General features: G+C 33.7%; 2 protein-coding genes across 4 annotated transcripts in view; both read right to left on the bottom strand.

The window, feature by feature from the left end:
* Positions 1 to 3751: 3751 nt before the first annotated feature.
* On the bottom strand, positions 3752 to 5466 carry LOC132177352 (large ribosomal subunit protein eL21z/eL21y). Its single transcript, XM_059589622.1, has 2 exons — positions 5123 to 5466; positions 3752 to 4144 (listed from the first exon to the last, which is right to left on the bottom strand). The coding sequence occupies exons 1-2, from the start codon at positions 5357 to 5359 to the stop codon at positions 3887 to 3889; spliced, it is 495 nt and encodes a 164-aa protein (XP_059445605.1). The 5' UTR covers positions 5360 to 5466; the 3' UTR covers positions 3752 to 3886.
* Positions 5467 to 7309: 1843 nt separating this feature from the next.
* LOC132177862 (uncharacterized) overlaps positions 7310 to 13569 on the bottom strand; it is a 19807-nt gene continuing 13547 nt past the window's right edge. For 2 of the 3 annotated variants that reach the window (XM_059590337.1, XM_059590340.1), the window contains 8 exons: positions 11507 to 11733; positions 10389 to 10447; positions 10112 to 10297; positions 9890 to 10013; positions 9600 to 9658; positions 8749 to 8894; positions 8473 to 8637; positions 7310 to 7893 (listed from right to left, as the gene is read on the bottom strand). In XM_059590337.1, coding sequence (XP_059446320.1) covers positions 7588 to 7893; positions 8473 to 8637; positions 8749 to 8894; positions 9600 to 9658; positions 9890 to 10013; positions 10112 to 10297; positions 10389 to 10447; positions 11507 to 11733 — 1272 coding nt within the window. In that variant the 3' untranslated portion in view covers positions 7310 to 7587. The remainder of the gene's footprint in view (positions 7894 to 8472; positions 8638 to 8748; positions 8895 to 9599; positions 9659 to 9889; positions 10014 to 10111; positions 10298 to 10388; positions 10448 to 11506; positions 11734 to 13569) is intronic. The other variant, XM_059590338.1, reaches the window with a different exon arrangement.

The following is a 13569-nucleotide window of genomic DNA, read 5'->3' on the forward strand; positions in this document are numbered from 1 at the left end:
AGAAACTCAATGAATTGTAGATGATTTTTTTTTTTTTTTCCTTTCTTTCCGATGAATGAAACTCTACTTGTTTGTTTGATTGTTTTTTTTTTTTTTTTCCCTTCATGGCCGTGAAACTTTATAAGGCCTATAAAACTGTAGCAATTAATATTATTATTATTATAGTTTTCATAGACAATCTGTTGAAAACAAGAGGAATGGTAGCAGAAAAAGGAAAAAAAGAAAAGAAGAAGACGAAGTATAAAGTGATTGATTTAAACTGCCTACATGCATCCCAATTCCCATGGACGCATGCTTCAATTCGTTTGGGGGGGGGATATATAAAAAATTTTAATATTTTTATTTTTTAAAAAAAATTAATTATATTACACATGGCAACATCTGATTAGTGCTGACGTGGCATTCCGTTAACTTTTTGACGAAATTTTAACGGAAATATCATCTTGGTCTTTATGAAAACTACAAGTACCTCCTGTAATAAAAATGAAATTCAAAGGAGAAAAAAATAAAGTCTTGAAACCCTATGAGGCAAAAAAGTATTTAACCCAAAAAAACTACGTTCTCATTTAATATTAATCTTATTTTATTTTTAAAAACAAAGAGGTCTTAAACGTAATGTGAAAATCCTAGAAGAATGTCTATAATTATTTTTATATATTAGAAAAATGTGTTAAAAAAAATGATTTTTTATTGAAGCTATTGCTAGAAACATAATTGAAATGATAACCGTCATATTCATTAAACTAAATAACTAGTTGCTCTCGCTTCGTACTTATCTCCATATCCATATGTATAAATGAATTAGACTATTAAAGTAATGTTACTCTGTACTCTATTTATTACATTCATTTTCACACTCACTGATGTTATGTATTTTAAGTGATTAGGTTAATCGGTATAAATAAATATGATATATAGATGTAAATAGGAGCTAACCTCCACAGTGGCGGAGCCACGTTATTCCTTGGGGGTGCCCAAGGATTTTAAATTTTTTTTTTTTTTTTAACCCAAGGCACCCTCAAAATAAAATAATAATTCTTTTTACAATTTTACCTACCCATTACCCAAGACACAGCAACCCTTCTCTCGTACCCTCATTTAACCCATGGCAATTTGAGTACATATTTATGAATTTTTATAGATATTTTTTGTGATGCATATATTGTGTGAATTACCAAATTTTTAGGGTGGAAAAAATTTTTAGGATGCTAAAAAAATTTTAGCGGCACCCCCAATATAAAATGGCTGGCTCTGCCACTGAACCTCCACGCTTCAAAGTACAACCTATCACACTCATTGTATATTGTGTAATACCTTTATTATAATTTCAAAATTAAAATTTCACAAGTAACGAATTAGCATGACATGTTTTACTACCAACGCTATTAAAAGGCTATGAGGACTTTGTTATTATAATTTGTGAAAATATTTTCTCTAGGGAACCTTCAGTTCATCATTCTTCAGTTTCCTCAGACGATAATCCTCGGTGCACCTTGAAGGTTGCACATGCTCCACACGCGCGTGAATTCTCTTCCTGATCACTCTATTACCAACCTGCAATGACACACATACATCCAAATTATTTGAAAATTTTCTTTTAGTTGAAGACATCAAGAATACTGTAAACAACATTCATTACAAACCATCACAAAGTGGTTGACAGGCCATCAACATATAATTATCTAATGCTCCATGGAAAAATGAAAGAGATAAAAGTATTACAGTTAACGCTAATGCCCTTGTGCGCTAGGGCCATTTGAAACACCGAGCATTTTCCTAAGGGCATACCGCACAAGTTGTATCACAGCCGACCAGACTTTGCCAGTGCGTCCATGATAATACTTATGGGTACATGTCAGTGGTAAATGCCCGGTGTTCCAAAACGGCTTAGTGAATAGATCTCCAACCATGACCAGCCGGCATGTTTGCTCACTCTCTCACTCTCTCTCTCTTCGGGAAGAGGAGGATATGGATGTGGCGGCTAAAACCCTAAGATGTCTTCCTTTTATAGCTACTGCGTCTAGGGTTTCAATGCTTTACTCTGAGAGATATGTGGGCTGGGTTTTCCTCGACTTTTTCATGAGTTGGGCAATCTCTAGTAGCCCTTTCTTTTTCTTTTTTTCTTTTTCTTTTTTTTTGGCTACTCTACTTTTCAAATAAAAAAATATCTATGTAAAAAACTTCATTCTTATTTAATATTAATCTTATTTTATTTTTAAAATACAAAGTGGTCTTAAAGGCATTGCGAAAATCCTAGAAGATTGTCTATAATTATTTTTATATATTAGAAAAATGTGTTACAAAAAATTATTTTTTATTGGGTAAGAGATAGAGCTAGCATGGCTTTTTTGTGTTGAATCCTGTTAAAGTGATCATCACAAAGTGGTTGACAGGCCATCAACATATAATTATCTAATGCTCCATGGAAAAATGAAACAGATAAAAGTATTACAGTTAACGCTAATGTCCTTGTGCGCTAGGGCCATTTGAAACACCGAGCATTTCCCTAAAGGCATACCGCACAAGTTGTATCACGGCCGACCAGACTTGGCCAGTGCGTCCATAATAATACTTATGTGTACATGTCAGTGGTAAATGCCAGGTGTTCCAAAAGGGCCTAGCGAACAGATCTCCAACCGTGACCAGCCAGCATGTTTGCTCACTCTCTCACTCTTCGAGAAGAGGAGGATATGGATATGGCAGCTAAAACCCTAAGAAGTTTACTGCGTCTAGGATTTCAATGCTTTACTCTGGGAGATATGTGGGCTGGACCTCCCCTAACTTTTTCATGAGTTGGGCAATCTCTAGTAGGGCATTTTTTTTTTTTTGGCTACTTTTCAAATAAAAAAACTACATTCTTATTTAATATTAATCTTATTTTATTTTTAAAATACAAAGTGGTCTTAAACGTATTGTGAAAATCCTAGAAGATTGTCTATAATTAATTTTATATATTAGAAAAATGTGTTACAAAAAATTATTTTTTATTTTTAGCTATTACTAGAAGCGTAGTTGAAATGATAACCTTCATATTCGTTAGACTAAATAACTAGTTGAACTAAAGTAATGTTACTCTTTACTTCTATTAATTACATTTATTTTCACACTCGCTGCATATTTTAAGTGACTAGGTTAATCAGTATAAAATAAATAAGATATACATATAAATGTAAATAGGAGCATTACTTAACCAATACTCTTCAAAGTACAACCTATCACACTCATTGTATATTGTGTAATACCTTTATTATAATTTCAAAATTAAAATTTACATGTAAAAGTGGACTTTGTTATTATAATTTGTGAAAATATTTTCTTTAGGGAAGCACGTTTAATTATTGAATTAGATTGATATTAGTGCCCCACTCCCTGCCCTCCCCCTTCCCACACCCGAAAAAAAGAAAAATAATTGAATTGATAGTGGTAGCTATTTTTATTGAGCTAAATGAAAATTAAACTTAACATTGAGATGCCAATAGACTTAAAATGAATGAAGGGGCTTCCCTTTATGCTGTTGGTAGTCAAGAAACTTACAATAAGAGAAGCTAGATAAAATAAAATCTTCAATTCTGTTAACTTCTATATCGACAAGCTAATATGCTCTTCTTTTTGCTTGTCACAGAATGATTAAAATCACTTTTTTGGGGTTTCTTGGTTCGGGCAGTACAGAAAATTTAACTATAGGACTAATTTTAACGCTGGAATAACATGATCCTTGGAACTGGAACAAGATTTCAAAAACCATTTACAATAAGATCCAACATTCAACCAAAATTTGAATATAGCAAAGAGCATGCATAAAATCTGAGTACCTTTCCCAAAGTTATGAAACTAACAAAAAAACACAAATCCAAATAAGAAAAGACAATAGAAAAGACCTAGTAAGTTAGTAACCACCCTTAAGATCATTGACAACATCGTAAGGAATGGGAGTGACAGTCTCCAATGTTGCACCTTCCACCATAAAACCCGGTTTAGGGCCCTGTGGCTGCCTCTTTGTGCTAATGACCTCACCTTTGGCCTTTGCCGCAACCTTCAGTTCATCATTCTTCAGTTTCCTCAGGCGGAACTCCTCAGTGCACCTTGAAGGTTGCACATGCTCCACACGCACGTGAATCCTCTTCCTGATGATTCTATTGCCAACCTGCAACGACATACATGCATCCAAATTATTTGAAAATTTTCTATCAGCTGAAGACATCCAGAGTACTGTAAACAACATTCATTACAAACCATCACAAAGTGGTTGACAGACCATCAACATATAATTATCTAATGCTCCATGGAGAAATGAAAGAGATAAAAGTATTACAGTTAAAAACTAATGCTCCATTTGATTACATTGAATAGCATTCAAATCCTACCGGAGGCCACTGGCCACAAAACCCACACATGGTGACATAATATAACATCTCTCACCATGCATCTTCACTATTAAAGATAAATAACAGCCAATCACAAAATATGGAGGTGAAACTCAAGTAAATGGCACATAAATCCTCCCCAACGTCAATTCTTAATGCGCTTGACACCAATAATAAATGACTATCTGGCCTATTTGTATTGTCTGTCAAAAGAAGAAATGACTTCAACGGGACACATGTAGCAATTAAGACTAGCTTTGTGCGACGGTACAGATTCAATCCCTGATACAAAAAACTTTAGACCACCACATATATCACACTAAAAAACAAAGAATACGAGCAAAATCATCAAAAACATCAGCTACACAGGCAAGACCATGTAAAATATTGATTAAAAAAAATCCAAATTTGTAAACGGAAGATCCAAACATAAAATCCGAGTCTCCTGTACCATCTCCCAGCAACAAATATGTACTCCAATTAAACAAAACAGACAAACCAAACCAACATTTGCAGAAAAACCCAGACACCCAAAAGCAAAGGACATAAGCAAACCATCAAACACATCATCTACACAAACATGTAAAACAACTACAAATCCAAAAGCCAAACGGGGAAACTACCAAACAGAAAGTCTGAAAGCAAAAATCTTCTACATAATCTTCTGAAAGGCAATACATGCTTAATACCAACAAATCCATAATACCATTTCCACAACGAAAAGAAACCCATAAAAGAGTACAGTGAATAGATGTTACCTGCTTGTTGATCTCAACGCCGATGGCGCGCTTGGTGACATTCCAGACTTGGCCAGTGCGGCCATGGTAAAACTTATGGGGCATACCCTTGTGGATAGCCCCATTAACCTTGACGTCAACATAATCACCGATCTTATAACTCCTCAAGTAAGTGGTGAGAGGGATATACCCCTTCTTCCTGAAGGGCCTGGCAAAGAGATCTCGTGTACGAGAACGCAGGCCGTGACCAGCCGGCATATTTGCTCACTCTCTGTCTCTCTCTCTCACGCTCTTCGGGAAGAGGGGGATATGGGTGTGACAGCAAAAAACCTAAGAGGTCGTCTTAGTGCTTCCTTTTATAGCTGCTGCGTCTAGGGTTTCAATGCTTTACTATGGGATATATGAGATGGACGGCATCATGGGCCTCCCCTGACTTTTTCATGGGTTGGGCAATGTCTAGTAGTCCATTTGTTTTTTTTTTTTTTTTTCTTATTTTTTTTTGATATGTCCACACAAGGGAAGGGGAGGGAAGATTCGAACTAGTGACTTTCGCTTCATGAGGCGTGGTTCACAGCCGATTGAGCTACTCCTTTGGGACTTTTTGCTACTTTTCTAATAAAGAAATATGCATGTAAAAAAGGGACAGTTTTCTTTCAAATTGAGTTTGAAAAACTTCTTTCAATTCAGCTATAAAAATAATATCTGTCACTTTTTTTAATAACATGTGATATGTACATGAGTTTTAAATATTATTTATTTCAACTTTGTCCCTGTTATTAAAAAAAAAAAAATGTACATCTCACATGTTCAAATGACATATGTCATTTTTATAGACTGAGTTTGTCAAAGTTTCTCCAACCCAATTTAAAAAAACCTCTGTCCATAAAAAACTACATTCTCATTTAATATTAATCTAATAATCTTATTTTATTTTTAAAAACAAAATGGTCTTATACGTATTGTGAAAATCCTAGAAGATTGTCTATAAATATTTTTATATATTAGAAAAATGTGTTACAAAAAATGATTTTTTATTGCAGCTATTACTAGAAACATAGTCGAAAGGATAACTTTCCATATATATAAATGAATTAGAGTAATGCTACATTGCTACTCTTTACACCTATTTACAACACTTTATTTCACAACCATTGATCATGCGTATTTTAAGTGACTACGTTAATCGGTATAAAATAACTATGATATATATAGATGTAAATAGCAACATTACTTAACGAGTAATCTTCAAAGTACAAAACATATCACACTCATTGTATATTGTGTAATACCTTTATTATAATTTCAAAATTAAAATTAGCATGACATGTTTTATTGCCAATGATATTAAAAGGCTACGAGGACTTTGATAAAAAAATTTGTGAAAATATTTTCTTTAGGGAAGCACATTAAATTATTGAATTAGATTGATATTAGTGCCCCCACTCCTTGCCCTTCTCACAACCGTAAAAAGAAAAAAGAATTGAATTGATAGAGTTTATTGACCTAATTGAGCATTAAACTTAACATTGAGATGCTAATAGACTTAAAATCAATGAAAGAGTCCTCAAGAAGTAGCTCAATTGGCTAGGACCACGCCTAATGAAGCGAAGGTTACTAGTTTAAATCCCTCTCCTCCTTCTCGTATGGACATATAAAAAAAAAAAATCAATGAAGGGGCTTTCCTTTATGCAGTTGGTAGTCAAGAAACTTACAATAAGAGAAACTAGATAAAATAAGAGTAAATTACAATTTGCAACCCAAGTTACCATTAAACTTTAAATCGCGGCAATTAATTCCCTTATTCGAAATTTTAATTTCAATTGGTCTTTTTTGTCCAAATCAATCGATAAATTGGATGAAAAAAAAAAAATTCGTACAATTTAAGAATGGATAATCCATTATCGAATCAAGGTGTTCATATGGAATTGGCATTCAAAACCCTGGAAAGGATTAATATAGCGTGTTTCGGGTTTTTGCAGATATTGGTGAGTGATTTTTTTTTTTTTTTTACATCAAGGATACTTTGATCATTACCTTTGAATTAGGAACGAACTAAAGTTATTTAATGGTAGTTTAAAGAAGTAAAATATAATTTATCCATAAAATGATCTACAATACTTGACTTATTTTAGTTCCATTTTTTCTTCAATATTCTAATAGAAAAATAAATGCAATCATTTTTTTCTTTTGAAAGCATGTAAGAATACATGTCGTTCCACCAAACAATTAGTTATAAAAATAGTAGAATTATAATTACACTGGCTTGTTACAAAGTTGTTTCTTCAAAAACTTATTAAACATAAGAATTATTTAAATGAAATCAAAATTATAAGAATGATAAACATTACTGCACCCACGGCTTCTATCAGAGACTAAGAGACTTCAATCTTTTAAATAGAATTGGGCCAGAAAAAACCATTATTAATGACAGATCACAGAACATCACAACAAAATTGAATTACAGGAGTACTTACCAAACTGAAGCACTATGAGTTGAGGGAGACATTGACTTCAATGGAGTCGTCAGTTAGAATGATATCCTTTGAACTATCAGCTTTTGGGTGATCAGGAGTACTGAATTTTATCCTCACATGCAGAGGTCTAATGAAAATGAGGTCTCTCAAATCTCTGTTTGATTTTAACAAGAAATGAATGCATGAATCTCTTCCCACTCTTTCAGTTCTTTCTTGGTTCATGATATCCACTATCCTTGCTGCGTATTTCTCCTGATTGTCCTCTCCTTTATCTGGTGTTCTTCTAAGTTTTAGATGCAATACTGCACAAATAATAACCTGTGCCATTATTAAGAAAGAGAATAGTTAGTTTTAATTGGACAAAATAAAGTCTACACATAAAGAACAAATCCAATCAAGTATGAACTTGAAAATGTTATGCGCAAAATTTACACGGAAATGGTAGACAAACCTTTTAAACTTCAAATACTAAACATGGTTTAGATTTCAACATAAGTTACATGCTGAATTCACACTACAATGATATATCAAGAGGTTAATTTGTCTTTTGTTCAGATTTTGCCCTTTTGATAAGAATACTTGAGCCCATATTGGAGGTATAACCTATTCACTTGACAGTTCACAGCAACCAACCCTGTTTAATTGGCTTGACAAACTCACTTGAAACTGGTTTTACTTCTTATTACATTCAACTGATTAGGTTGTTTCTAGGTCAAATAATGTTATTTCCTGATCCCACAATTTAAGGGACAGTAAATGTTTTCACTCTGAATTTCAGTTTCAAGCACAGCTGACCAGAGGAAAAAAAAGAGTTGAAATTTCTCACTGCTCCCAAGATTATGCTGCTTTAGAAGAGTGTAAAAAGCAAATAGAAATACAAAAAATTAACAAGCATACCTCACTTGTTCCGGGACTTGTATTGACAGCACAGTTAATGTGAACTCTCTCATCTTGAAATTTATTATCCTTAGTTGTATTATTATCTTCAACAATCAACTCTGGTTCAGGAGTTGTGAATGCAAGATTATCCAATTCATCATACCACTGCTGAGCAACACCAACCTGCATGCATCCAAGAGCTGAACTCCTAAGCAACTCAAAGGATAGAACTAGCAATTTCATGGTGGACCAAAGAAAGTATTTAAGAAAAGAAAGTACTGCGAGAGAGAGTACCTTCTCTGATGGTCCTGCTATAGCCTCTAGTCCTGAGACTTCAGTAGCAGCTCCTCTTGCCTGGCACCATATAGATCCTTCTTGTAATGGTTCTACAAGCTCAGTATCCACAGGGATATCCACAATTAACTTTATGTCAATCCTACCTGTCGCATGTGAAAAATTCTAAGATCACCAAAACTGGTTAAACTAAAGTTCACACCATGAGCATCTTCCAAATGAGAATGCCAAAATTTTGGCGGGGAAAAATTACCAATGACTGGCAAACAAGTGCTTATTTTTCTGCCTGGCACTTTAGCTCCCACACTAGTATTTTTTTTTTTTTACTCTCTCCCAGCACTTTCAGGAACAAGGAAAGTGAGTAGCAAAATCAAAGTTTTCAGATATACTGCCCAGCAAGGGTAAACACTTTTGATTTGATTGGCTGAACTTCCCAAAGGAGGAAAAATGAATAACAAAGAAGAAGAAAAGAAGCAAGCATTTCGCAGGGATGAGGTTTTACATTGTGAAGCGAGTTAAAAATTATTTCCAGTTTGCTTTGTTTTACTATTTTGAGATTCAGCATCATGAATCTGTTTTGAGATTCTGCCTAAACAAAAATCAAATATCACAACCAAATTTCAGAAAAGACCAGCACAACCTAGTTTCATCCTAATCTTGTTAAAAAAGAACGTTACTGACAAATAAAATTTAACACATAGCAAGGAAGAGAAGGCAAAAGTTAGCAACTTTTTTAACATCAGTGAATTTGAGTTCAACTGCCTTGGGAATCAGTAGGGCTATCAACTAACCTTGGCTAAGTGTTTTGACGACTATAAAATAAACATCTTCAAACACGGACTGTAAAATACCTGGAAACAAGCTGAAACATTGAAGATGATCAATCTGTGCTCCCCAAACTCCATAACCACTGTCAAAGCAGGCAGAAAACCAGGAAAGAATTAAACGGGGTTCAGAAGAAAGAAAATCTTCACGCTGCCATCACATTAGCCAGATACTGGATAAAAAAATAAAACTTAATGTGGGTTTCAGAGGGAACCATGTGCTTCATATTTGCATTTGTAAAACAAACACATCCACACTTCAATTTGGGTTCAGAATAAATGCGGGTCAATAACTTCAATTTAGTAGTCATACTTACACAGCATAAACTCTCTCCAAAGGGGAAAACAACCAATAAGGTAAACCAAGGATCCCAAAATTTGAAAAATGGATGTTCGAAGAGACACCAGATTCTCTATCAATTTTCAGAATCCTCTGTCCAACTTGAAAAACAAACAAAATGAAATAAGAACTGCAGACAATCTATAGAATATATTCACATAAAAAGGTAGATAGTAATCATCTAGTAGAGAACAGATACCTATGTCACAAATGACTATGTGATTCTCAAAGGTTGATAATGAAGATATGAGACCAGCATATGGGAACCCCTCTAGTGAACAGGAAGTATCAATCTGCAGTGGCAACCCATCACATGGCATCTGTTTCAAAAGGGATACTTTCTCCATGATCCACTGTTGACAGGTCTCCAAAATATTTGGAAACCCTTTTAATAATTTTCATAAGATACTATTAGACTTATAAGTTGACTTGTAATAAAAACAAGAAACAAGAGGCACTAGAAATTAATTCCAAACCTTTTATAACTTCTTTAATCTTCCCCGAAGCCAAATCCATGATCCATAGAGTTTCAAAGCTGCAAATAAATCCAGTTTATGATACCAGCCCCCCCAAAAAAATTGCATAGATGAATTCTAGATAGACATCAAGACACTTAGATGGATACTAGAGCATCATTAGCTAGCTCAAGATTATCGCCTAGGATTGTATTAGAATTTAAATTTCTGGGGCTTCAGACCCCAATTCCACAATTTTCTTCCCAAGGTTACCAACCTTCACACAAGAACCACTTACCACTTATGAGCGAGATAAATGAGTACAAGGCAACATACATTTTTCGGAAAGTTATATGTTTGCACTGCTTTGGTGGGGCAGACATTCGATAATTGCCTTTTTAATATGTTTTCACTCAAGAAAATGAATATTTTCTGTCCCTTTTTTTTTTCCTTTCTCCCGGTATAAGAGTTGATATAGCTAAAAGGTTATGGATATTTCAGAATTTACACATGTTGTATGACAACCTCTATGAGAAATTTTAAACATGTATACCACAGGTGCAACTAGTAAAACAACCTCAAACAAAATTAGTAGAATGCAATACTACAGATTCTTTTCCTTCACCACACTCAGAGGCTATGGACAGACATGCACAGCTGCTCAGTTCAGAAAATATAAGAACTACATCCTTTTCCTTCACCACACTCGAGAGGACAACAAGATACCAAGAAGAGCAGAAAATCACAAATGATGGCTTTGACATCTACATCAATATTATGGGTGAATAATGTGAAATGAATATAGAACAACAAATAAATTGGTTACCTTTCATTTTCGATAGTCTATATATTGAGTAATGATTTTTACTTATAAAAAAAAATATATATTGAGTAATGATTTTTAATACAACGAACTTTGAAAATGAGGAATGCCATAGCAAATAAGGTTGAAACAAATCAGGCACAGATACTACCAACAAGCAATAGCGGCGCACACCTCTAGAACACATGGACTAAATTGATTCAAGACAATACCTTACAAAGTTAAAAAGGGAAAACTTTAAGTGGAGCAAAGTCCAGGATAAGTAACAACCAACTATAGCTAGTATAAGATATATTTAACAATTTGTTTCCTTTACCTGCGGTTTATGACAAAGAAATTGCCATCCTCTGATTTCATCAGATGCCAAGGGAACATCAGTGATTTGGAATCAAATTCATCAGAATTTGTATCAACACTTTTTCCCAGACCCAGCTTGTTCATGATCCAGATCCACAAAGAATTACTCATTTTATCATTGTTGCTTGTAGGATAGAGAGTCTCTAAAATTCTCCTTCCCATATCAGCTTTCCTGATGGCATGGTTCTTAGTAGATAGGGACCAAAACAGGTAAAAGGGTCAGTGAGAAAATTACATAAACAGCGATATCTAACAAAATCATGCCCCCCCCGCCCCCCCCCCAAAAAAAAACAAGTGCAAAATAATAGAACTGAAAAAATAAGACTAGTTTTTAGAGCAAGGTATCCTTAAAAAGAAAAAAGGAGGTGAAAAAGTATATATTTATGTAAAAAAAAAAAACATTAATAATTTATTTATGTCTATTAAATAAACCAAATGCCTAAGTTGGCAATGAAGATCCAAATATATTGTTTGAAGGATAAAGTCACAAGAAATAATACAACCGAAAAGGTAAAAAGAAGACGAGAGAGAGAGAGAAGATCTCAACTGATGACAAACTGAAAAATTTATTATCATCATTGCAACAATCCTTTAAATAGTAATCAAGAAACAGCAAATAAAGCATGGAAGAAGTAAGATTTACGAGGATGTTGGCTTTACATTTAGAGTGCAGAAAATTGCTGCTTGGAAAAACATATTAAACAAAGGTTATAAGGTTTATTTCACTTCATGGCAGTAAATTTAATGGTCAACAAACAATAAATTTATATTAGGGGTTCTCTTGTATACTTCCTTTGCATTAGAGTTGAGCCCATTTGCACTTGATAATGATAACGATTCAACAAAATTACTTACAAAAAAAAACAATAAATTCATATAATCAGCATAGATAAGTAAACAAAAGAGTTTTATATCTGTCAGAGACAAATAACTGCAGCAGAAAGGAGTACTTAAGTTGGAGGCAGTGCAAGGAACAGAACACGAGAAAATTTGTGCCTTAAACTAATGGGAAAAGACATAGCACCTCTGATATAAGAAAAAGAGCAGCACCTAATTTCTTGAGATCTCTCTTGGATTGGGCTGTAGTTTATGTTCTTATTCTCATCTTCGAATTGGTTACATCTTGTATACTTTTTAGATTGCAGAAGCCTTAGGGTGTTGGTTTCTCTTATATATTTTTTGTGTGCTAGGGCTTTCCATAGAGAACTAAATGGTGAAGAACAATTTGCTGAGCTAACAAAACCTAACTAATTGGAATTGTGAATTCTAGTCGAGTATAATGCAAAATTACTTTGTTTCAATTATTAGCTGTTTGCTATTTGTAATTTTTAGATGATGCAAGTATGCAATTCTAGTATTAATAGGGAAAAACATAGAATTTGTCTACAAAATCAAATAATTAATAGACCTCAGAGCCTATGATCTTCAGAAAACATATCTCAGTATATTTTGAGTCAAGGCAGAGTCATTAAGAGAACTAGAAGCAACTTCCCTTTGATTTTCCCTACGTTTAAGGAACAAAACTACTTTTTGCTTCTCTATCAAAATATATTTCACAATAACTTCACTTACATTTTTCTATACCATTAAAATATTATTTCTTTACAAAATACAAGTTCCCTACCAATCCTCACATTTTTCATAAAATTCAAACACAATCCCCAATGAAAGACAAAAAGAAGAACAATGAAAGAGAAATATTTATATTAAAATAATGTATAGGGAACCACTTATGGTTTCCTACACATTGGAAAATGCTGTAGCTACCCAAGGGTGTTGGTTAAATTTAGGAAAACTAATGTGGGTGAGTTTTTGTGATTTTTTTTTAAATTGAACATGGAAAATAAAAACTAATACAAGGGACAAGAAACTTGTTGCCAATCAGACTTGCTGGAAATCAGAAGACTTATGAACTTCAAACGTAAGGTGCTAAAAATCAGATTATATGACCTTAATGACATCATTACTCATTTATTCATTCACTTCGCTATTGGTTGAAATATTGGTAGTCTTTATTACCTT

Source organism: Corylus avellana, chromosome ca4 (assembly GCF_901000735.1).
Source record: "Corylus avellana chromosome ca4, CavTom2PMs-1.0".
NCBI lineage: Eukaryota > Viridiplantae > Streptophyta > Magnoliopsida > Fagales > Betulaceae > Corylus > Corylus avellana.

What these genes read in the sequence shown, in the direction of transcription:
- LOC132177352 (XM_059589622.1), bottom strand. Translation starts at nt 5,359, where the DNA reads ATGCCGGCTGGTCACGGCCTGCGTTCTCGTACACGAGATCTCTTTGCC. An exon ending in GCGTTGAGATCAACAAGCAG is followed by an intron (nt 4,145 to 5,122) that starts GTAACATCTATT and finishes ATGTCGTTGCAG; the next exon opens with GTTGGCAATAGAATCATCAG.